At 44.3% G+C, this 24,481-nt stretch overlaps 1 protein-coding gene across 1 annotated transcript; it reads right to left on the bottom strand.

Moving 5' to 3' along the window:
• Window positions 1–1,070: 1,070 nt before the first annotated feature.
• Aqp11 (aquaporin 11) lies at window positions 1,071–13,358 on the bottom strand. The gene is made up of 3 exons (XM_005073949.4): window positions 12,481–13,358; window positions 4,943–5,059; window positions 1,071–2,340 (listed from the first exon to the last, which is right to left on the bottom strand). Exons 1-3 carry the CDS (start codon window positions 13,097–13,099, stop codon window positions 2,261–2,263), a joined length of 816 nt encoding a protein of 271 aa, XP_005074006.1. The 5' UTR covers window positions 13,100–13,358; the 3' UTR covers window positions 1,071–2,260.
• Between the last annotated feature and the right edge of the window lie 11,123 nt (window positions 13,359–24,481).

Below are 24,481 nucleotides of genomic sequence, written 5' to 3'. Positions count from 1 at the left end.
CAGGATTGAGTGCAGGCATCAAATTGGAAGAGAAGCCAGAACTATGAGTGTTTGTATAGAAATATGTGTGAGTGGCCTGATACAGGCCAGGCCCGACAGAATATGCCCTCACCACTACTTCAGTTAGAACAGACCATCAGCTACCTCAGTACTCCATAGTTGCCTATTGTGTGACCCCCTTGAGTCCTTTTGGTAAGGCATTTTTTTCTAGATTTTATTTGGAGGCAGGTTTAGAAGGTACATATTTTTTGGAGGAAGTATGCCACTGGGGAAGGGCTTTGAAAGCACATGCATTTAGTCACCTTGTCACAATTTTGAAACCTTTCATTTAAGTGCTATGATACATACTAGTGCATGATAAAGCTTATTATCTAACTGGCTTCCGGGGTGGATTCAGCTGCACTGCCCCAGCTGCTCTCTGTAAACTCACCACACAGTGCTTATGTTACCTGCCAGTTTACCAGCCAAATGCTCATTGTTACACAAGCAGGTCGTGTCTCACCCCACCCCTTGTAAAACTGGTATCATGGTCAAGAAATATGCGCAGCTTATATGACCTGCAATCTTTGTAATTAGACTTGAAGGCCAGCAAGACGGCTTGGTGGAGTAAAGGCATTGCAACACAAGCCTGACAAGCTGATTTCCATCACCAGAACCTAAGTAAAGATGGAAGGAAACCTAATTACATGGAAGTAAAGATCCATGGAGATGTGTTCTCATCTCCAAACGCATGCATGCCCTCACACATTTTACACACAAAATAATGAAATAAAATTTTCAATAGAAAAAATGGACTTTGTAATAAGGCTTCCAGTGGAGAAAAGTTAAGGCTTTTTAAACTTTAAAAAGTCCTGGAGAGATGGCTCAGTGGTTAAGAGCACTCGCTGCTTTCCAGAGGACCTGAGTTTAGTTCTCAGCACCCACAGGGCAGCTCACAACCTGTAACTCCAACTCCAGGGGATCCACTTGTGGCCTCCTTGGGGATGGTACCTGCACATACATGTGCATATACATATATGCACTCGCACACATACACACACAAGAAGAATAAAGAGAAAACACTGAGTTTCTAAATTTAATAAAAAGAATTTAATGTTTCCTCAGCACCTTTCCTCCAGTTGGTGACAACTGAAAAGAAGTTTTGTTGCTGAAATGTTAGTGTAGAGTTACATTTACCTCTTTGACGGTGGGTGGGACCACAAAGCACACCTCTAGCCTAGCTTCCGATCTTGTACAATGGAGGTTGAGTTTATTTCCACATTTCGTCTTTAGAATGTCATTTGAGTATGTCAGTATATCATTACAGAACTAAAGCAGCATGGAAAACCTACCTGCTCGTCTCCAGGTAGCTGTCAAGTGCAATTGTGAAAGCGAAAAGATCAAATCATGGCTGTGTGTGGGTATTTTACTATATTCTATTAAAGGAGACAATTTGACTTAAATTGTCTACTCAAGAGAAATATTTTAGGCATTAGAATATATTTAAAATCTATGAAGCCTGAGGCAGTTGTGGTAGTATATACTTACAATTCTAGCAATTCAAGAGGATGGTGAGTTCAAGGCTAGCCTGTGCTACATCATGAGAGACCATACCCCCAAACAAAAACAAAAACCCTGGTTGTGGCGGCACACCCCTCTAATCCCAGCACTTGGGAGGCAGAGGCAAAAGGATCGCTGCACGTTTGAGGCATAGGAAGCTTCAGGCCAGCCAGGCACAAGTGAGACCTTCCCTGTATCAAACCAGTGGGAAACCTGTTGATGAGTGGATATAAAAGGTATTTCCCAAACCGACTTTTCTATTAAAAGGCGCCATCACTGATAGTGTCAGGAGGATATGACTGAAAAACACCTTCTTTAGCTCTGTGAGTGAGACAGTTGAGCTTTGGAGTCCAGCTCATTCAGAGGGACACAACACAGAATTTCTTTGGTCCTGCTCAACCAGTGGTCCTCCCGGACTTAACTTTGTATTCACTTGCCTTTCATCGAAGTGAGTAATCGCCTTGGATTTATAGAGGTTTAATGATTAAGCCTTCTCTAGCAGCATTTAATACATCACTCAAAAGAACAAGTCTTAACCGAGAAAGACAGGCTACCTCACTTTCACAGTACACTTAAGTCCAGGTAGTGAAAACATTAAGACACCTTCCACAAAGGCAGTTGAAACAGTGACGAGTCCAGTGCAGGCAGAGTTTGAAAAGTGATCACATCTGTCACATTCAGCTTGGCTGTCCTGTGACATAGTTTGAGTCTTTGGGAGTGGTTATTCCTTTTTATTAGTCATTTGGTTGTTGTGCAGCCACGGAAGGAAAAAGCTGAACATCAGGATCATCAACAACACACCTGAAAGACAGAACCCAGAGTCTTAGGTCGTGATCATGACCCATGATTGCTGCTCTGTTCCTCCTCAGTCCTTACAGAGATTGTGCGCCCAGTAGGACTAGGGTGTGCATGCACTGTGCATTCAGTGACACTGAGGCCAGGGTTAGAGGCTTTACTTCTGCTTCATTACAGACTTGGTGAGAAACCCTGGGCTTGAGTCATGTGTCCCTCTGCAAGGCGGCAGAGCTTCCTCCATGCCTCACAGGTGGCTTGGGAGGCAGGGGCTCGCAACATTGTGGTGTTTTTGTTGTTTTAAAGTAATGCAATCATAGATTAAGCAAAAGAAAAATCTCTGGAGTAGGTGGGACTCCAAGGGAGGAAACCATGATTGATAGCTAGCTCTCTTGGAATGTTTGCCCAGAATATCCAAATATGTATGATAGGCTCTTGCTCTTTCTTCATGAGCCCCGCCATAGTGGGTTTTACAGATGCATCATACACACACACACACAACCTAAAGCCAGTGCTTAAGTCTTTAAATACAGTTTAAAAGATTGCTTGCATATTAGTAATGCTTCAGTTTTGTGTTTGTTAGTTTTGTAATGGTGTGACTCAAATTTAGGCTTTGCATACACTAGACCAGCTGTGACCACTGAGTAGCAACTCCAACCCCAAATCTTCAATCTTTTTTTAATTTTCATAAATTACTTTTATTGTAAAGGCATTTCGCCTAATTAGCTGATGACTAAATGAAAGCAAGAAATGCTGGTAGCGTAAATACTGATAATAAATAAAATGCATATTATCATTAAAGTTATATTGTTGATCCCCCTTTAAAAGAATTTTTGTTTTTCTGATACTATTAGTAGAGCCTTGAGCATAGTGAGCAAGCCCTTCTTGGGCCACACCCCTACCCTGATCTAGATTGAATTCACATGAATGGGACTTCCGAGTCACTTAGAAGCTATGCTGATTGACTAAGTGTTGTTTTTGACAAATAAGGAAAGAGACCTAAATGATTAAATGACATTTGTTTCGAAACTCACAAATTTAGGGAAAATATTAACTAGCAAAACAAAATTGAATGATTGATTGATTTTATTATTTTAAGGTAAGTCTTGTGGTCTCAAACTCACTGTGTTTGAGGGTGACCTTGGACTTCTGATCCTCCTGCCTCCACCTCCCAGGCGCTGAGACTGCAGGCATCTACTGCCATACCCAGAGCTTTATGCAGGGGATGAACCCAGGGCTAGGCAGGCACAGCAGCACAGCCACATCCCCGGCTATTAAAAAATTATTGTGGTAGGCCGGGCGTTGGTGGCACCCAGCACTTGGGAGGCAGAGGCAGAGGCAGGTGGATCTCTGTGAGTTCAAGGCCAGCCTGGTCTACAGAGCGAGTTCCAGGACAGCCTCCAAAACAATACAGAGAAACCTTGTCTCGAAAAACCAAAAAAAAAAAAAATATTGTGGTGCTAGAAATAGAACCCAAGGACTTGTGTGTGCTGGGCGGAGTTCTCTTCCACTGAGCTGTATCCTCATCCCTTTTTTTTTTTTTTACATTATATTTTGGGACAATCAGTAAGTTGTCCAGGCTGGACTTAAAATTGCTTTGAAGCTCAAGCAGACCTTTCACTTGTAATCCTCCTGCCTCAGCCTCCTGAGTAACTAGAATTAGAGGCTACACACCAGGCCCAGGTAAAAGATTATTTTTGATTGGAAGTAATGTCCCTTCATTGCCTTCCTTAGTAGGGAAGCACCAAACTATATTTGCAGGTCTCTTTCAAAACAGCATTAGGAGCTGGGGAGTCGGCTCAGTGAGCTAGTGCTTGCTGTGTAACCATGAGGACCTGAATTTGGATCCCCAGCACCTGCATAAAAAAGGGTGTGGCAGCATGTGCTTTGTAAGCCGGGCACCTAGAAGTGGGAACAGAGATGGATAAATACTAAGCTCGCTGGTCAGCCAGTCAAGCTAAAACAGGAGAGCTCCGGGTACAGTGAAAATCTTAAAAATGAGAGTGACAGGCCCCAAAATCACCCTATAGCTTCCACATCTGCACACATACAGCTTCGAAGGACACTGCACAAAATAAAAATCCTTTCAAGCATGTTAACTAAGTTATTTTCTTTTCCTGTTTTCTTTTTGTCTCTTCTCTGGCTTTAGAAATTGACATAACATTCTTGTGGGTTTTTGTTGTTGGTGGTAGTTTTTGTTTTATTTTTTAGGTTTTCAAGACAAGGTTTCTCTGTGTAACATCCCTGGTTGTCCTAGAACTTGCTTTTGTAAACCAGCCTGCCTCTGCCTCCCTAGTGCTGGGATTAAAGGTGTGCATCACTTCTCTCAGCTCATATATCGTCATATTCTAAAATAAGATATTTTAAAATATTTAACCTTGGAGGCTAAAGAAATGACTTGTCAGTTAAGAGCACTGGTTGCTCTTCAGGGCAATTGGTTTAAATTCCGAGCGCCTACATGGCATCTCACACCCATCTGTAACTCCAGTTCCAGGGGATCCAAGAGCACTAGGCACACCAACAGTGCACACCCATGCATGCAAAATGCCCATACACATAAATTGTTTATCTTTAAATATCCTAACCCATAATAAATAGGAAATGCGCTTACCTAGAGAAGGAGCAAGCCAGTATACTACAAAAAACTGATAGAAGGATTCGTCAAAGCACGGGTAGTGCAGTGAAAGCGCCAGAGCCGGGTTAAACAGTGCTCCAGTGAGGCTCCCTCCTGCGGTAGCAACAGAGGCAAGAGATAGGGTCAAAAAGAAAACAGAGTGTAAAATAAACCAGAGCATTGCTATTGGGTCCGTTTTTACTCAGCAGAGTCCTTAAGTGAATGAATGGCAGAAATCAAGAAAGAAAGCAGTTATACAAATTAAGAAATAAGGGCCAAGGAGATAGCTTGGAGGGCAAGAGTGCTTGTTGTGGGAGTATGAAGGAAGACCTGAGTTCAAATCCCCAGATGGGTATGTGTCACATGTGCTCATAACTTCACATTGGGGAGTGGAAGCTTGGTGGCCAGCCAGCCTAGCCAAAATGGCCCACTGCAGATTTAGTGAGAGACCCTGTCTCAAGGGTTAGGGTGGAAAGTGATGAAAGTACACTCCACATCTTCTGGCTTCGTGACACACGCGCATGACACACAAAGCATTAAGAAGTGACTGGTGAAAGCACAAAGTCCATCAGTGGAGTAGACTCATGTTCCAGCTCTGCATTCCCTAGGGGTTTATGGTTCTTACCACACACCAGCAAAGGAAGGAAGGCTGGATGCCTGACCAACACTACTGCAGAGCTCACATTTCTCTTAGTTCTTCCAAGTGGAAGCTTCTTCACTCACATGGAGTCTGATACTGACATAGGCCTCTATAGAATGTTAAATGTCAACTGGAGTTGGGAATTGTGAGCTTTCTTAGGACTTACCTAGTTAATATTTCCCAGGCTGAGAACAGCAGCATTGAGAGGAAACTATTGAGCAATGGACTACATTCAACCGAATGACTGAGGTTTTCTCTAGCATACCAGCCTGACAGCACAATTGCTACTCATGCCTCAGCAGTTATAAAGGATGCCATCTGAGGACATCAGAATCATTCATGAACAGTCACCCTGGAATGTTAAACCTAATGAGATCTGCCTACCCTTAGCATTCAAGAGAATTGTTTGATTGGCAGCTGCTCATTTCAGTTTCCACAGAAACAAAAGTAAATTGAGTCCCTTTGTACTAAACACCATGGGCAGAAAGATAAGGACTCCCAGATCTTTGTAATGACTTAGATCATACAAGTGCCCTGCACTTAAAGGCATTCATCATTAGAAATGCTGAGCCATTGACCTCACAACGTGTTTGCTTCAGTACTGCAGGCCATGGCATGTGAAGACTGTCTAACATGAAATCTCTTATGTCCTAAAACTCAAGCTGTCCTCTTCAGAGCCTGTGGGAACTGTGGGTAGCTCTGACTTGACAAAGTACAGCAGAGGTCACGATGAGTTCTGAATACACAATTCCAAGTTGCTGTGTTGTTTGGAACCCTCACTTCTTTGCTCTCTTGGAACAAGGCCCTGAACCTTAAGTAGTAGTCTAGGCTTTTGGAGTATGAGAAGCTACATGGAGGGGAACCACGGTGCCCCAGATGACAAGCACCAGTGGCCAGGTGTGAGCTTTTGACCCCACTGCTGTCCTGCTGGAATGAAAGCAGCTGCACACTCGAGTGGTCGCAGAGGGTTTGCCATCTCACCCCAAAAATGCAACATCGCCTGGCTTCTTCACATGGCACCCTCCACACACAGATATTAGCAACTGGGTTCTTCACATGTGCAACACACACACACACACACACATCATTAGCAACTGGGTTCTTTCTTCTCATGTGCATCCCCACACCCCCACATGGATCATTAGCAACTGGGTTCTTCACACGTGTAACATACACACAGAGACAGACAGAGAAAGGGGGAGAGAGAGAGATCATTAAGCAACTGGATAGAAAGTATGAAGAATCACGAGGAATCATAAATATTATTTTAGAGTTGGAGATGGTGTGTTACATACCAACTGCTTTAACTAAAACAGTAATCCACATCAGTTGTGGCTTACATGTCAACAGAAACCCCACCCAGGGCATTTTGGTTGTTTAGAGGCTGTCCTGTGTACTGCAGTTAGTGACATCTTTGGCCCCTATCCACCAGATGCTAGCAGCCCACCCCTTCCCAACTTCGCAACTATCAAAACCTCAGTTATCACCAGATGTCCCCAGATGAGACTTCTGTCCTATAGTAACCCTGATATTTATGTAAAAGAAGACACATGTAAAAAGTTGTTCATTTTTAACAAAGAACTAGGGAAATCTAAATGTCCAGAAAGTTGGTTAGATGAGCAAACTTATTTGGAATAAATGCACTATTTTGAAGAAACCAGAGGATTTTTTATGAACATAAATCTCCAAGATAAACACCAAACAACTACATGAAAAAGAATACAGAGGATATGTTTTCATGCTTACATGAAATCATTATTCATAAACTATTACCTATATGTTCAATAAATAAATGAAAGCTAGAATGAAGCAAAGTTGAGGATTTTTTTTCTCTGTTTTTAGACAGTCCTATAGGAAAGGGCAGGGCACAATCTTAAGACAGGTGCCATATAGTGGTTTATTCACCCTGTGGCTTTCTCGAATGATGTCATGTACAGGAAAGTTCAAGGAGTAAGCAAAACTTAAAAATTCAGAGTTTAAAAGTAAAGTCAGGCCGGGCGGTGGTGGCGCACGCCTTTAATCCCAGCACTCGGGAGGCAGAGGCAGGCGGATCTTTGTGAGTTCGAGGCCAGGCTGGACCGACAGCCTCCAAAACAATACAGAGAAACCCTGTCTCGTAAAACCAAAAAAAAAAAAAAAAGTAAAGTCAGGTGTGCTGCTTGTCTTTGATGCCAGCACAGTTGGGCTCTTCCTGAGAAGTCAGGACCCTGTGTTGCCTCAGGTATGGATTCTCATTGGGAGGGACTCCTCCTCAGATGGCCGGCTGGTGGCTCTGTTGGGCTGTCTTCATGCTGCACTCACTGCTGACTAAGGGAGATGTGGAACTCGATTAGCAATCCTGCAAAAGTGGTCATGTTATACAGGGGACCCATGGGAAATCCCAAGGCAAAGGAATAAGGACAAAGACAACTTTTCCTTGTTTGCTTTATGCCAGGAAGAAGCTGCAATTCCTCTAAGGATAAGAAAACTGAGGAACAAATATTTAAGGGAACAGCCCAACTCACCCTGGCCTCTTAACTCCAAAATTAGACCAATACAGAAAAAAATTTGGAACCTTTGTTTATACTAGGTTTTGTTTGTGTTTATTTGGTGAGGGGGTGTGTCTGAGTACTTTAGCATTTATGTGGTGATGAGAGGACAAGTTTCAATGTGGTTATCCTTCTGCCATGTGGGCCCCAGGGATCAGACTCGGTTCATAAGGTTTGGTGGCAAGCCTCTTTACCCACTGAGCCATCTCACCAGAAACTAATTTTTATTTGTAAATTGATGATTGTATCCGTTTTATTTAGCTCCATTTTCTTTGACATGGCTGGAAGGATACTAAAAACCCAAAAGGAGTGATGGGATGGGGTGGGGTGGTTAGTTACTCGGTGGGATACCCTGCTGGGTTCTAGTTACACGGAAAGCATGTCTGATCTGTACACATAGCTTATCATGTGTAGAGGGAACATAGGCACTATGTCATAGACATGTATAATTTAAAATTCTGCACATGAGAAACAGTACAATAATAAAGACATCTTACATGTTTAACATTTTAAAAAAACCTAACTACACATAGAAAATGAATGCAATTCTCCATTACCTTCATTAACAGCTTATAGCCTGACAATTCCAGGCCTGGTGCTGCATGCGTGGTATCCCAGCTGTTCAGGAAGCAGAGGTTCAGCTAGCAAGATGATTCCGAAGCTGAAGCTTGACAACCCGAGTACAATCTGAGGGACCCACGTGGTGGAAGGGGAGATTTGACTCTCTCAAGTTGTCCTCAGACCTCTACATATGTGCTTTAGTATGCACACATATCCCCTACACACACACACACACACACACACACACACACACACACACACACGCTAAATAACTTTTTTAGAGAAACGAAGTTGAAGTGGAAGGATCAATTAAATTTGAGTTCAAGAGCAGCCTGGATGACAACATAGCAAGAGAAAACAAAAAGATAGTTTGTGGCTCTGCTTACCTCCATCACTTTTCTCTTTTGTTGGGAAAGCCAGTGAGTATATAGCCAGTAATGACAAGTGGCCTCTGCTTACATATGAAATTCGGTTTGGGGAAAGCATGTGCTTAGCATTCACTATAGGCTAGTTTCCAACCACAAAATGGGGTGCTAGGCAATGAATACACAATACTCAGCTGCTCAGATCGTATCAGGCCATTCTCTGTGGAACAGTTACAACTTACATCTGGAAAGTAATAGGAATGATAGCGTAAGTGTTTTCAAGGTGGTTCTTTTGGGCTAATCACTCTGGACCAAAGGACCTCATCCTGGCCCACATCCTCCTCTTGGAGTCTCATGCTACATAGGAGCAGAGTGATGTCTCTGTAAGACCTTCAAATTCCAAGCCTGTTTAATCCAGGGTTCAAGGACTCACTGGCAACAGAATCACTAATAATTAAAAATTTTTAATTTTCGTACACACGTCATAAAGAGTGCCATTTGCTGTTCTTTGTGTTCGCAGTGCCTTCTGGCCATCAGCACTGACTTTTCCCAACAGTATGCCAGCCCTAAAGTTTACAGTGTCTCCTTTTTCATCCCGTTTATGATAGGATCTTGTGTAGCCTAGGCTGGCCTCAAACTCACTACGCAGCCCAGGCTTACCTGAATTTGTCATCCTCTTGGCTTAGCTTTCCTAGTACTGGGGTTACAGACCTGAACCACCACGCCTGGCCCAAAGTTTTCAAAAAGTTTTTCAAACACAAATCCTGTACCTACTCAATAATACACCCCCACCCACTCTTTCTTCATCCTCTGCTCTAGTAACCTCTATTTACTTTCTCACTCTGAATTTGCCTGTTTTATGTATTTCCTAGAAGTAGAGTCACACAATATTAGTCCTTTTGTGTCTGACTTCTTCTGCTTAATATATGTCCATCCACGTGGTGTACAACAGAACTTCATTCCCTTTTATAGCCAAGTAGTATGTGATTGTGTACGCTTTTGCAAGTCTTGGGGAACACACTACAGAAATGCTGATAATGACATGAGTGTTAAACAGTGTGAGCCATGGTTCCAGCCTAGACTGTCTGCAACCCAAGGCCAGTCATTTCACTTCTGAGTGTCCCTTGCTTTCCTTAAAGTGGGAATAAAAATAATGTGCTCATCCGTGGGTAATTGTAAGAAATAAGATAGCTCGTAAATCTCTTAGCAGAGTGATTTGGTCTATAACAGGTACCCAAGGGGTACTCGTATGTAATAGATTGTGAATTTACGTAGCTTTATAACTAGTTGTGCATTTAGTTCCACCCCTGTAGTCTCAAGCCCTGTCCGATACTGTATAGCCACCAGCTACAGTGCAGTGTGGTGAGTGCATGTGAATGTGTCTACTGCCTGGCAAGTGCTGAAGCTTTAATCTAAATAGGCATGTGGAGCTAGTGGCTGCTGAGTTGGGCCAGGCAGGTTTGAACTCTAGAGCAGTGTTCACAACTGTGGTTTCATAATGGCATCACTGGGGAGAACTTTAAACTATGCCACTGCCGAGGCTCCTTCCCAGAGCAGTTAGATTCTAATAGCTGCACCAGATGGGCATGTTTTTAAAACTCCTCAGGTGATTTGAAAACAGATCGTTGAGAACCTCTGATGGCTTACCCTCGAGTGAGTGTTCACATTTCAAGAAACCGGCGGAGTTTCAGATCCTTAAACTGACAGTCTAGAGTCCTTGTTTGCTTTTCACTCGTGAACATCTTTAATGTCACTTCGCTTCTCTTTTGAATGGCATTTTTACCCCTTGGGCGCCAGGGCCATATACACACAGTAGGATGTAATTCTATCTTTGAACTACATTCTGAGCCCAGGAATAGTTAAAAGTATGTACATTATTTATGGAATCATAACTTGGTACTAAAAGCATAAAGATACAGAAAGAACACCAACTTCACAACAATCAACAAAGGCAGGAGTAGGCATTGGGAGTGAGAAAGATCAGGTATAATTAATGTCTTTCTTTTCCTTTTTAAATTATAAAACAATCTCAATTTTTTTTGTTTGCTTTTAGAGACAGGGTTTCATTTAGCCCAGACAGGCCTCAAACTCAGTGTGTAGCAGAAGATGACCTTAATCCTCCTGCCTCTGCCTCTCCGGTACTAGGGTTACAGGCACGAATCACCAGCCCAGCTCTTTGCTACTTCACTTGGCAAATACAAACTACTCTGTGGCATAATCCTGCTCATGCATAGCAGTGTTTCTGCTTTAGCTGAAACTCTTCACTGGCCCCTCAAATATACAAGTGCCCGACACAATGGATTTTCATGTGTTTCTACTAAAAAACTAGTATTAGATTCAAAGAAGGGAAAATTGTGTAATCCTTCAGGTTACCCTAAGGAAGTAAACACACACTTGAAGTATACATCTACTCAGTTTCAAGGAATTGTGTTTGTCACATTGGGGCCTGAACCCAGAACCTAATGAATGCCAGGAAGAGCTCTTTACTACTGAGCTACATTACCCATAGTTTAATTTTTAATGGGTAGAAGATAGGCTGTTACTGTAAGTTTCCTTCATCCATGCCTCTAGAACGTTTTTTTTATAATTCCACTATAATCCCAGTAATTTCATTATTTTAAATGATACACTAAGACACATCTTATCATTAAACAATTTTTGAATTCCTAATGCAGCTGAGGTTTGTCAAGGTAAATAAGTATATAAGACTTCTGGAGAGGTTTTTTTTTCTGGTTTTTGTTTTGTTTTATTTTCCTTAGACTGGGTTTCAGTATTTAGTACTGTCTGGCCTTGAATTTACCATTATCCTCCTGCCTCTGCCTCCTGAGTGCTGGGATTAAAGGCAAGTGCCACCACACCTAGTTGAGAATTATTTGTTTTTAAAGAGCATCTTCAAGCACATTTTAATTTTGAAACACACCTTCCATGAGAGGCTACTTAAAAGTTCGCGTCCGACTCAACGTAAGGACATATGACAAGTAATTTGTAGGAAATGCAACTGCAGAGTTTCTGCTCCCCTCTTTTAACTACTAAGCAATCGTGCATTCTAAGTGGGAAGGAACTTTAGCACGGGATCATTTCTCAGTAAGGGTGTCAAAAGCAATCTATACCACCTTGGCATGAGAGCAGTAACTGATAAGCGGCCTTACTGACATTAAAACAGCCCCTTTGTAGGCTATCTAAAGCCCTTGGCAGTAATCTAACAAGATCTTAGTTTCGGCACCGGAGTGTCTGCTTTCTCTGGAAGTTTAAAACAGTACTGAATGAATATGTTGACTGCTGCTAGGCATTGGCTGCAAAATAGAATAATTAGGTGCCCGGGAGGAGGGTGCAAGTATTCCCATCATATTGGAGTAGGGGGCTCAAATGTATCGGTAAAGAACTTGGAACCTCGGGTCGCAGAGGCTCGGTACTGCCTAGTGTTTTGTGGGAATGACAAACCTGCATAGGCCAAAAAGGTGATGAGTGCAGCCAGCAAGTGGATGCGAAGCTTGGTTCGGACCTCCTGGAAGTGCAGTAGAGCGCTGTGGAAAATAAAGGAGCAGATGGCTTCCGTGATGATCGCTTTGGACATGTCCGTGTGGATGGGATTCTTGCAAGCTAAGCTCCTCTCAATGAAGTGGTACTTGGTCAGACTAAGGCTCCAAAGGGCACTTACGCAGTACCTGCTGCATAGGGCGCTAACCAGCTGAGCCAACAACCTCATGGCACCGGTCTCGGGGGACATACCCCCTAGAATCATCTGCATCAACACGCCGCACGGGTTGCTAGCTGTGCCCACCAGAGTCAGACCATGCACCAAGGAAAAAAAGTAGATCAGTGTCAGCGTCCAAGTGGGGTGCGCGGTTTCCTTCTCGCTCAGCAGTTGGAGCTCATGGGTGCAGCAGCAGAGCTGGAAGGTGGCTAGAAACTCCAGGACGAAGGCGTGGGCCATGGGCCTGTGCAGCTGTTGCCGGGCGATCACGCGGGCCAGCCCCATGAGCAGAACGACCAACAGCATCAGCCCCAGCGAGGTGCAGGTGTCCTGCACCTCGGGCCGGAGCCCCAGTAGCGCGGACATGGCTCCCTCAGAGCCAGGGATAGATAGCTGAGGGCGTCAGGGATAGCCGAGCGTTGGGGGCTGGAGTCCGAAGTCCGCAGCCCCGCCTTCCCACGCCCCTCAGGGCGGGCCGAGCCGAGAGCCCCGGTTCCGCGCTGGAGGGCTCCTCCCCTCCCCGGCTGCACTGTGGAGATGTGACCGGAGCCGGGGAGGGGAGGGGAGGCGAGGCGGCAAGGGAGCTGTCCCTGAGCACCGGCGGAGGGGCAACGGTCAGCAGAGCCCCACGCGTACCCGCCCTCGGTCACCTCCCTAGCCTGGGGCCGCTGCCCGAGACCACTGCGCACGCGCGCGGCGTGCAGCCTCTGGGTTTCAGGCGACCCGACCCGAGCCTAAGACTTCGCGGCGCTAGTCGTCGCGCCTGTTGCACCCGGAGCAAGGCTTGGGAACAAACATCACCTTGAACTTTGTGCATTCCGGAAACTGTACTTCCCGGAGCCCCAAAGTTCATCTCTGCAACCACCCCGTTTTTACTAGACTGAGGTTGAGGAGCAAGAAGGTGCCCTTCAGGGAAGGAACTGTGTTCAACTGGGAGTGGTTGTGAGAACCGAGGTTTGATCTGTGCTACAGGGTGTTGGAGCTTTGATTTTCTTCACCTACCCCAAAACTGTTTTCGTAAGTGTGCAATATATATATTATATATGTACATACACATATGTATGCATACATGTATCATACATGTATGCATACATATATGTGTATATATATATACACATTTTATGTGTGCAATTGATTGTTAATTATATTGACACTAGTATCCAGATATCACTATTTCCAGATTTTGAATGTCGGTTCTCGTTTCTTTATTTTTATCACATGCATTTGATTAATTACTTAATTATTTTATTTGTTTTTATATTTATATACAAATACACTTATGGGAACACTGTGCCGCATCTTTGTGCGGCCCAACAATCACCTGCAGTAGTTCTCTAACTTTCTCCTCCCACAAGGTGGGTCCCAGGGATCAAATTCAGGTCCTCAGGAAGCACCTTTGCCCGCTGAAGCATCTTGCCTGTGGGTAGTGGTTCTTAGATATGAAATCGTCTAAGTTTATAATGGCTTTGCAATGTTCACTGTGAAATATTAAAATACTTAGAAAACAGTTTTTTACTTATTCACATTGGCGTCCATTGGGGGAAGGAAACCCGGAGTGAAACCCCGGGGAGTTTGGTTTCCTGACTCACTCTGAGGCAGGAAGGAAAGAAGGGCGTTAATGGAGCCACGGGAAGGTTGCTAGCCTGGAGTTGAAGTCCTGCACCAGTTGAGAGTCAAGAATTTCCTCACAGTAACATCTGTTGTGAAATTAGCCTGTAGAGATATTTCAAAGAATCTTAAAGTAGTGCTGTGGGTGAATTTGTGAGGCGACCTTCCTCCTCGTGTGGTCTTTGCGACTTCCACCATGGCAGAGCCAGAAGGCGCAGAAGCTGATGGTACAGCCAGCCAACTCCATCTTCAGATGCTCAAAAGGCAGATCTCGGCAGATCTCGGGTTCCAGTGAGCTGTGAGCAGGTAGAGGGCTGTGGTTATGAGTTTGCTGAGTACTTGAACCTCGTATTAGTTGATGCAGGTGAGATTCATTCTATAAACACGTTAAGGAAACAACTGGGGTGGATCATGATAAAAGAAATTATCACTCTGCCCCAAGGTGTTTCCAACTTGAAATTGTCAAGGACAGGAGAAATTAAGAAGGCACACAGTGTTTTTAAAGGTATCTTCTGATGGGAGCACAGTCTGCAACTTAGTCATATTGTTTTGGTGGCCCTTATGTTACCATGTGACAATAAAGTCTATGAGATTGTTTTTGTTACCAAAAAGGAAAAAAAGAATGTTAAAATATGGATGCCCCATACTTAGGGACTAAGCAAATATAACCTCTCTCCAATCCTAACTGTAAACCTATAATTTTCTAGTTATCTCATGAGAAACTCCACTTAGTGAAAGATATATCTTATCTCCCTTGCATAACCTTTGTGACACAGGGTTTTACCTCATCAGATTGAAGTTCTATCCAAGACATCTCATGAACCCCTCTGTAGTCATATTTACCAAAAGGGGCAGATGTGTGTGTAAGGAAGGAGTTCTTTCTTACACTTGGAGCAATGGAATTCCAAAAGCCTCTAAAATCAACATGAAGTTGTGTGAGCCACTTAACTACAGTTCTTGAGAAGCCCACACTCACATTTGGCTGCCAACAGTCCTTTCCTTGAATGCCTTCCCGCTGATCCCTGAACTTAAGTCTGTGTGTAAACAAAATCTCTTCATTATAAACTCCAACTCGCTTCACACCAACTCATCCTGAGGTTCTCTTCTGCTTTGAAGAATCCATGTTTGAGCCTGTGTGATAGGACACACCAGAATCTCAGTCAAAGCAGACAGATTTCTGTGAGTTCAAGGCCAGCCTGGTCCACACAGAGAAACCCTGCACCACAAGTCATTCTGGTTTCATCCAAGCAGGGTCTCTGGAAAGAAGCCCTTAGGCTTCCACAATCAGCACACTGCTAACAATGTGACCTCTGATTGCTTTCAGAAATATGAAAACGCCTTAGCACAGAGCAAGACGTATTTAGTGAGTGGTAGCTTGAAATTGAAAGTTCCTGTTTTAACAACCTGAGTCCAAGAGTCCATGCCAACACCACACTGCCAACAACTCACCCCCTTGGGCGGTCCACAGTGAGCGAAGGAGTGGACGAGAACTCCTCTTGTACCTAGCAATGTTCTGAGCTCATGCAAGGTTGCCATGCTCGGCTGAGTTAGGAGGTTGCACATGGCTAAGTACCTACCATCCTGCCTCAGTCTTGTCCCACATGGCTCTATCACCCACAATCCCACAGTACATAGAACTGAGAGGGGCAGGGTTGGATAGTGCAGGTGGGGGTGGGGGAAGGGTGGGTGGATGAGCTGTTACCCTACCATGATGGTGACTGACATAGGAGGATTGCCTCAAATTTGAAGGAAAATTCCCTTGCAATGCTAAGATTCTGTGTTGCCAATAGAAAAAAAAAGTTATTTCATAAAATAAAAATTATGTAGAGAAATGAAGCCCTTTCTCTTTCCTGCATCTATGCCTGAGCAAAAGAATTTAGGGTAAGTTAAAGGCATTTCTTAGCCACTGCTGTTGGAAGAGATTGCTTTAACACCAACTCTGAGTGGAGTAGTTATGCTAATGTACCCATGTCCTGGTATGCTAATATGTCACTTTTGCTAGTAAAAGCCATATAGAAAACCTGCCTTTTAGACTTTGGTAAGGATTTAAAAATCATCACCATATACTTTGTCATTAAATGGACTTTGAACATTGTTTCAATTAAGAAATAAGAGCCAAATAAACTTGGAAGATTAGGCTGTGCCCTGCTCTGAGTTATTATGTATTGTGTAAAACAGTGGCTTTCAGGCTGTGCTTTGCCCCATGTGACTGCTTTTCACAAGCTCCATTTGAATACTTTTTGTTTGTTTTGTTTTTCCAGACAGGGTTTCTCTCTCTCTCTCTCTCTCTTTTTTTTTTTTTTGGTTTTTCGAGACAGGGTTTCTCTGTGGCTTTGGAGGCTGTCCTGGAACTAGCTCTTGTAGACCAGGCTGGCCTCGAACTCACAAGAGATCCGCCTGCCTCTGCCTCCCGAGTGCTGGGATAAAAGGCGTGCGCCACCAATGCCCGGCTCAGGGTTTCTCTCTTTAACAGCCCTGGCTGTCCTGGAACTTAACTTTGTAGACCAGGCTGGCCTTGAACTCACAGAGATCCACCTACTTCTGCCTCCTAAGTGCTGGGATTAAAGGCTTGTGCCACCACTGCCCAGCCGGGTACATTTTGAGTACAAATAAAGAGGTAAATGGCTCTGTATCTTGTGCACACAGACCTGCCCATCCCCATGAGGCATAGACTGACAATTGTCTTTGAAATATTTACTTTTATGCAATGAGTGTCTGTGTGTATGTGCATCACGAGCATGTGGAGGCCAAATAAGGCCCCAGATGCGCTAGAACTGGAGTTATGGATGGCTGTAACCTCCACGTGGTGCTGGGCACGAAGCCCGCATCCTCAGCAAAAACAGGAAGGATGTTTAACCACAGAGCCATTTTTCTGAACCCTAAGAATTCATTAATTTTTCTGATTTTTTTTGAGACAGGGTCTCTCTATTATGCAGTCCTGACTATCTTGGAAATGTTATGTAGACCAGGTTGGCTTCAAACTCACAGAGATCCACCTGCCTCTGACTCCCAGGTGCTGGGATTAAGGTGCCACCACCGCCTGGCCTACTCACTTATTTTTTTTCCCCGAGACAGGGTTTCTCTGTAGATTTGGAACCTATCCTGGCACTTGCTCTGTAGCCCAGGCTGTTCTCGAACTCAGAGATCCTCCTGCCTCTGCTTCCCGAGTGCTGAGATTAAAGGCGTGCGCCACCAATGCCTGGTTCTACTCACTTATTCTTAAAAGATATCAGCTATAAAAAAAAGTAAAGCGGGAACATATTAGTATGTGGGCTAATACCAGAAAGGTGGCTCTCAGATGTTTCAGTGGGCTCACACTGCCTGTAACTCCAGTTCTAGGGGTTCACACACCGTTTCCTGCCTTCTGCTGGCAGCTACACACACACGGCACACATACAATACACACACACAGGCCCACACACACTACACATAAAAAATAAGTCTTTACTATAGAAAAACCAGGCTCTAGAATTTATCAAACATATCAGTCTGACAGAAGGTAGAACACCTCAAACCCTGGAAAAAGGAGGACACCTAACGTTGCTATGGCAACGGCCCCATCATCCTATCATCTGACTGTGTAGTGTGTGTTTCCAGGGACTGGCAGGCACAGAACTTACCTCTCCCAAGCTTCACCACAGCTTGGTGCCCCGTGCTTGACGCAGCCCACTAGTACTGCTGTCTGTCTACCTCTCCATCTATCATTTGTCTGGACCTAGTCCTGGACGTGGCCTTCATGGTTCTGTCTCTAGACAGCTCAGTTTTGTTGCTCTCCAGGCCGGTTTTGTAGCATTTTATCTAGCTACCTCCAGCGACTGCCGGTATCGGCTCTGTACCTCTACTTCTTGTAAGGCCTCTTTGATGAACTGGGGCTCTTTTAAGTCCTTTGTAACCATTTTATAACCTATGTGTATGTATACATATGTGTATATATATATATCAATTACTGTGATGTTTAATTGTGATCTGAGAGTTAATAATAGTAATTAACATCGATTATAACAGGCAGGGTCGTATACAACTGTAATCCCGGCACTTGAAGCAGGAGTATCAAAAGTTGAAGGTTGTCTTTGGCTACATAAGACTCTGTTTCAAAAAATAACTAAATTGCCGGGCTTTGGTGGCACACACCTTTGATCCCAGCACTCGGGAGGCAGAGGCAGGCGGATCTCTGTGAGTTCGAGGCCAGCCTGGTCTACAGAGCGAGTCCCAGGAAAACCTCCAAAACAATACAGAGAAACCCTGTCTTGAAAAACCTACATAAATAAATGGGATAAACCATTAAGGGAAGTCCAGACTGCTTGGCAAGTTGTAGCCCACAAAACCAACAAGAAGCTTGTGTGTTCACTGTTATTTAATAAATTCTGACATTGTAAAAAGGCTCAGATGTATTTGTCTATATTTCTGGCATGGCATGCTTAAGATACAAACCTTTAGTTTAGTGGTTCTCAACCTTCCTAAAGCTGTGACCCTTTAATACAGTTCCTCATGCTGTGTTGACCCCAACCATGAAATTATTTTCATTGCTACTTCATAACTGTAATGTTGCTGCTATTTTGAATCATAACATAAATATCTGTGTTTTCCAATGGTCTTAGGTACCCCCCCCCCCCCCCCCGTGAAAATGTCATTTGACCCTTAGCACTGGGAAGCTCAGCAAAATGGGGGGGGGGGGGGGGAGTCTTCACGTCAGCACTGTGACAGTGCAGTGCCGAGAGAGGGAGCACTTGTCACACTGATGGCACGATAGCACTTTCCCAGGATTTTCATGCATCTTTTACCTTTGCAGCAACACTGAGAAGGTTGGGATACGGCTCAGCGGTAAAGCACTGGCCAACATGTACAAGACCCTGGATGTGACCCACAGCATCCCCAAAAGAAAAACAGGCAAAACCACCACACAGTACCATGAGATAAGTATTGTCCCCATTAACAAAACAGACAAAAAACCCCTCAGGGTTCATAAGATGGTTTGGTGGGCGAAGGGCTTGCCTCAAAACTGGCAACTGGTGACCCAAGTTGATCCCTGTAACCCATGTAAACAGTGAAAGGAGAGAAATGATCCAAAAAAGTTGTTCTTTAACCTTTGGTGTGAGTGCGCTTGAACACACACACACACACACACACACACACACACACACACACACACGCTCGATTTTTAAATAAAATGTCAGTCCCCAGGGAGTAACTTGACGATGGTTATGCACCATTAGTAAACACAAGGAAAGGACAGCATTACCGTTGTGTCTTCATCTCTTGTCTGTCTCACGTTGCTGACTTTGATTCCTTTTGTTTTATGTTTGGAAAAACAAAATGGTGATAAAAGTGGAGAGGCCACAGAAACAAGGCAGGTGGCCAGCCCCAGGGCTGAACTGCATGCCAGCCAGCTTTACTAGGTAGGACTGTGTGGGTGGTGCATTCTACCACAAGGTGGCAGCACCTTATACCCATTCCTTCAGTGACCACACAGTGTTCGTTTTTTGTCGCTGTTTTCAGTATACAGAAATATATTAACAAACTGGGTGTGGCGATTTAAAGCTGTAATCCCAACATTCAGGAGGCAGAGGCTAAAGGAATGCCACGAGGTCAGCCTGGTCTACATAACGAATTCTAGGCCAACCCAGGACACATAACAAGACCTTGCTTCAAAAAGCCCAAACAGGCCAGTTAGATGGCTCATCTTTTAAAAGCGTTTTCTACTCTTGCAGAAGACTGGGGTTTGGTTCCTAGCACGCACACTGGGCATCTCACATCACCTGTAACATCAGATTCAGGGAATCCAATACCCTCCTCTGGAATCTGACTGCCCCTAAACTTACATGCACTCAGACAGACAGACAGGCATTCAAGCACATGTACACACACACACACACACACACACACACACACACACACACACACACACGCACGCACACTTTTAAAAAGCCAAAACAAAAAATAGTTAAAATTTATTATTTATAGCCCATATTTGGAAACTGAAATTTAACTAGAAATACCTGGTCTGACATAGACTTTTGCTCTAAGTTCACAGAAGTATTCCACACACTGGTAAGTTTTAGGATCATTTTTTTTTTTTTTTTGGTTTTTCGAGACAGGGTTTCTCTGTATTGTTTTGGAGGCTGTCCTGGAACTCCCTCTGTAGACCAGGCTGGCCTCGAATTCACAGAGATCCACCTACCTCTGCCTCCCGAGTGCTGGAATCAAAGGCGTGCGCCACCAACGCCCGGCTTAGGATCATTTTTTAACAATTTTATTTTATTTGCATTGGCATTTTGCCTGCATGTATATCTGTGTGAGGGTGTCAAATGTTGGAGTTACAGACAGTTATGAGCTGCCATGTGGGTGCTGGGAATTGAACCCAGGTCCATTGGAAGAACAGCCAGTGCTCTTAAACGCTGAGCCATTTCTCCAGCCCTCAAGTTTTAGGATCTTTACATTTGATACCAGGCAAGCAGGACAAAACTGAACACAAATGTCATGTGAGATTGACATGAAGCAGAACACGGTAATTGACTTTCCATTTGGGGCATCACAGAGGCCCGGGCACTGGAAGCTCCCATGCTTAGAGACCTGGCAAGGAAAATATATCTTACGTTTTCTATAAAATCCCACCCCTCGGGCCAGTGAGATGGTTCGGTGTGGAAAGGTGCTTGCCTCGAAGCCATCTGAATGTGATGCCCTGAACCCTCGGGAGGGTGAAAGGGGAGAGCAGACTCCATATGCTGTTCTCCGATCCCCACAATCGGCTACATTTCTAATAACTACTCATACAACTATTGTTTATTGTTTTTCCCCTATCCTTTGAGAACCTCTAGAGAGTATCCCATCTACTGGTTCTCAACATTGGGTGTACTTTGGAATCATGTGGGAAGCATAAAAAAGTCTGGCACCTGATTTAGTGGGTATGGGATGTGATATAATAATTAGTTTTTGGTTTTGGTTTTTCAGTGCTGGGAACTGAACCTACGGTCTCATGTGTGCTAGGCCCCTTCTCTTCCACTGAGCGATATTCTCTCCCTTCACTGGAGTTTTTAAAATTCCCTAGATGGAGCCACTATGCCTGCAGGATAGATGAATATTCCTCTAGAGTCGTCTAGACCGACATCCTCACTATATAGTCAAGAGGCTCAGAGGCTGGGAATGACTTGTTTGGTGACAGGAGAATAAGAACTCAAATAAAGCATGGCTGACTCAGAGCCTTGGTCTCTCTTAGCACACATAGCAGCCCCTGGCTCACTGCTGAGCCTCCAAGCCAGGTCCATCCTTTGTCTAACTCACAGCAGTACAAGCTGCAACTCTAGTGCTTATTATGTGCCAAGCCCCTTAGTGAGCCGTAGAACACATTACTTCCAGTCCATACGGCAATGTTCATGGGAGGCGAGGCCCCGGTTGAAAGCAGAGGAAGGACAAGCCAGGAAGTAAGAGGCAGAAGCCGCTGTTGAGAGAATCCAGGAGACTAGAGAAGCCAGTACAGTGTTGGATGGAGGCCTTTGGACTCCAAAATCCAGGCTCTGCATTCACTGCTCCCACCTTCTCCATTTTACAGGATCACATCTCCATCCAAAACCAGCTTTAGGGAGTGAGTTCATAACTCAGGTGGTGCCAGCATTCACTGGGCCTTGTGTTCAATACACACACACACACACACACACACACACACACACACACACACACACACACACACAATGGAGCTGGAGAGATAGCTCAGCAGTCAAGAGCACTGTCTGCCCTTACAGAAGATCTGGGTTAGATAGGCTCCCAGCATCGACGTGGCGGCTCACAATCATCTGGAACCTGTAACTCCAGTTTCAAGAGATCTGCCCTCTGTGGGCACCATACGTACATCTGGTACACAGACGTACATGTAGGCAAAACACCCATACACATAAAAATAATGGTTTTTGGAAGTTAAAACAAAACAAAATAAACAAAACCCCATGGTCTCAGGCCTTCCAGGATATCTTTCCTGACTCCGGCTTCAGGCCCTTGTTCACCCACATTAGGCAGGCTCTAACTCATGGGGTGTCCATTCTGTCCTGTACGTGACCTGATATTTTTTCCACGGTCGAAAGGGGGCTTCCTCTATCTGAATTTCTATCAGTTGTAGCAGTAACAAGAATTATATTAATAACACATTCCAGCCTCAGGATGGTACCGAGGAGGGGAACCTGGATGTTGAACTATGAACTGGAACTTCTGGGCTTGCTTTCCTGGGAAGAGTCCCTCTTCCCCAGGTTAACCGCTAGGTGTCAGTCGACACCCTGGTTCCGAGTGAGAGACTCCTAACCTCAGTAGGAATTTTCCTCTGTACAACAAACACAAAGCCAGGCTTTTCCCTCACAGAACATTCCGTCCAGCCGCAAGCCTGTGGTCAGGATCCTCCTGTGTTAGGGGAACCGCTTCTGTTTGCACTCCTTTACTGAGAACATTGCTCTTGATTTTATGTGACACTGCCACCTTGTAGATTTCCTCTGGGCGTCAGAGGCTAGGAACTTAGGGCGCCTGGACCTAGGCAGGGAGGGATGCCACAGTGTTGGCGCTGTGTGACACAAGCAGGGACGTTGCTGTGCACTGGGAGCTCTCGGCTTTCCGGGACACCCGCTCCTTCCTCTGAATCAAAATATTGTACACCCTTGGGGATCAAGACAGTGAGGAAGTCAGCCACACCCCACCCCTGCCAAGCTCTGTCTCAGACCTTAAGGTGTAGGATGAGGTTGGGTGGGCGGCGGTCTTTCCAACAGAGACTAGACATGTGTATGTTGTTGGGAGACAGCAGGGTGGTGGCGGCACATGCCTCTAAACCCAGCACTTGGGAGGAAGAGACAGGCAGATCTCTGAGTTTGAAGCCAGCCTGGTCTACAAAGCAAGTTATAGGACAGTCTTGGCTGTTACACAGAGAAACCCTGTCTCAAAAAAAAAAAAAATGTGTGGAAGAAACCCAGTGTCTTTTCCTCCAGGGATCTGTAGATGGAGATTAAGTCATTCACACAAACATTAAGTCAGAGTCTACCATGTGTGGTCTCTGGGTCTCTGCTCAGCAGTCAGAAGGTCACTGGGCTTGTTAATAACCTGATGGTGAATTCACTCACAGGTCTGACCACTTTCACACAGCAATTATAGCCACAGGAAGGAACCAGCATTTGCTGAGTATAGTCTTCCTCTTAGACAAGGGGTCTGCTTCAGCTGCCAGATATAATTTGCATCTTATGAACATCCGTGAGGTAGCCTGTGGACCTCTGCATTTTACCGATGAGGAAGCTGGGCCTTAGCATTTATATAACCTGACCAAGGACTCACTGCTGCTAAGAGGTCGAAGCTGCAGGGCTCCTCGCTCTCAATGACAGCAGAAAGAACACTGTGATCCCTTCCTGTCATGTGCCTCATAATTTTTGCCTCAAAATTTCCTTTCAAGTGTTCTAACTCAGATCTCTCCTTTTCTCTTCTCTTTTATCAAAGCAGGACCTCATGTAGCTCAGGGTGACTTTGAACTCATGATCCTTCTGCCCTCATCTCCCAAGTGCTAGAATTACAGAAGAGCATAATCACGTCTTATTTTATGCTTGGGTTGAACCCAGGGCTCCCAGCATGCTAGGCAAACATTCCATCAGATGATCTTTGTTCCCAGTCTGGTTGTCACTATTTTGTGTTTTATAGAGTGATTTGTTTGTTGTTTTATCTGGAAGCCAGGCTTCTTCCTAACAGTGCTCCATTATAGACTTGGCTACAGAAAAAAATACATGAAAATCAATTGCAATAATCTGGATATTTGTAGCATTTTTTTCTTTCTGAAATTAGTTTTCTGATTATATTCATTTATATCAATCAATTGCGGTGATTAGAATATCAAAGAAAATTTCAAGAAGATAAAATTACCTAGTCTCGAAACCCACTTAATTATTTCTATTCTAATTTATACTATATATATTCACATTTTCAAATGTAAATCCTTAACATAAGATACTTTTTACTTTTTTTTTGGTCCTTCTTTTTTATTCTGGTTGCTGTCTCTTCACTCTTGGTTATTTCCATTGCTATTCATAGGCTTTTAAATTTCACATAATCCCCTGTCAGCTCTTGGGATGATTTCCCATATTGTAGGAGTCCTTTTCAGAGAGCCCTTGCCCAGGCTTTTGTCTTGAA

The sequence above is a fragment of the Mesocricetus auratus genome, unplaced genomic scaffold (assembly GCF_017639785.1).
Source record: "Mesocricetus auratus isolate SY011 unplaced genomic scaffold, BCM_Maur_2.0 Super-Scaffold_4256, whole genome shotgun sequence".
NCBI classification, from domain to species: domain Eukaryota; kingdom Metazoa; phylum Chordata; class Mammalia; order Rodentia; family Cricetidae; genus Mesocricetus; species Mesocricetus auratus.
This window is presented reverse-complemented; position numbering and strand designations above follow the sequence as displayed.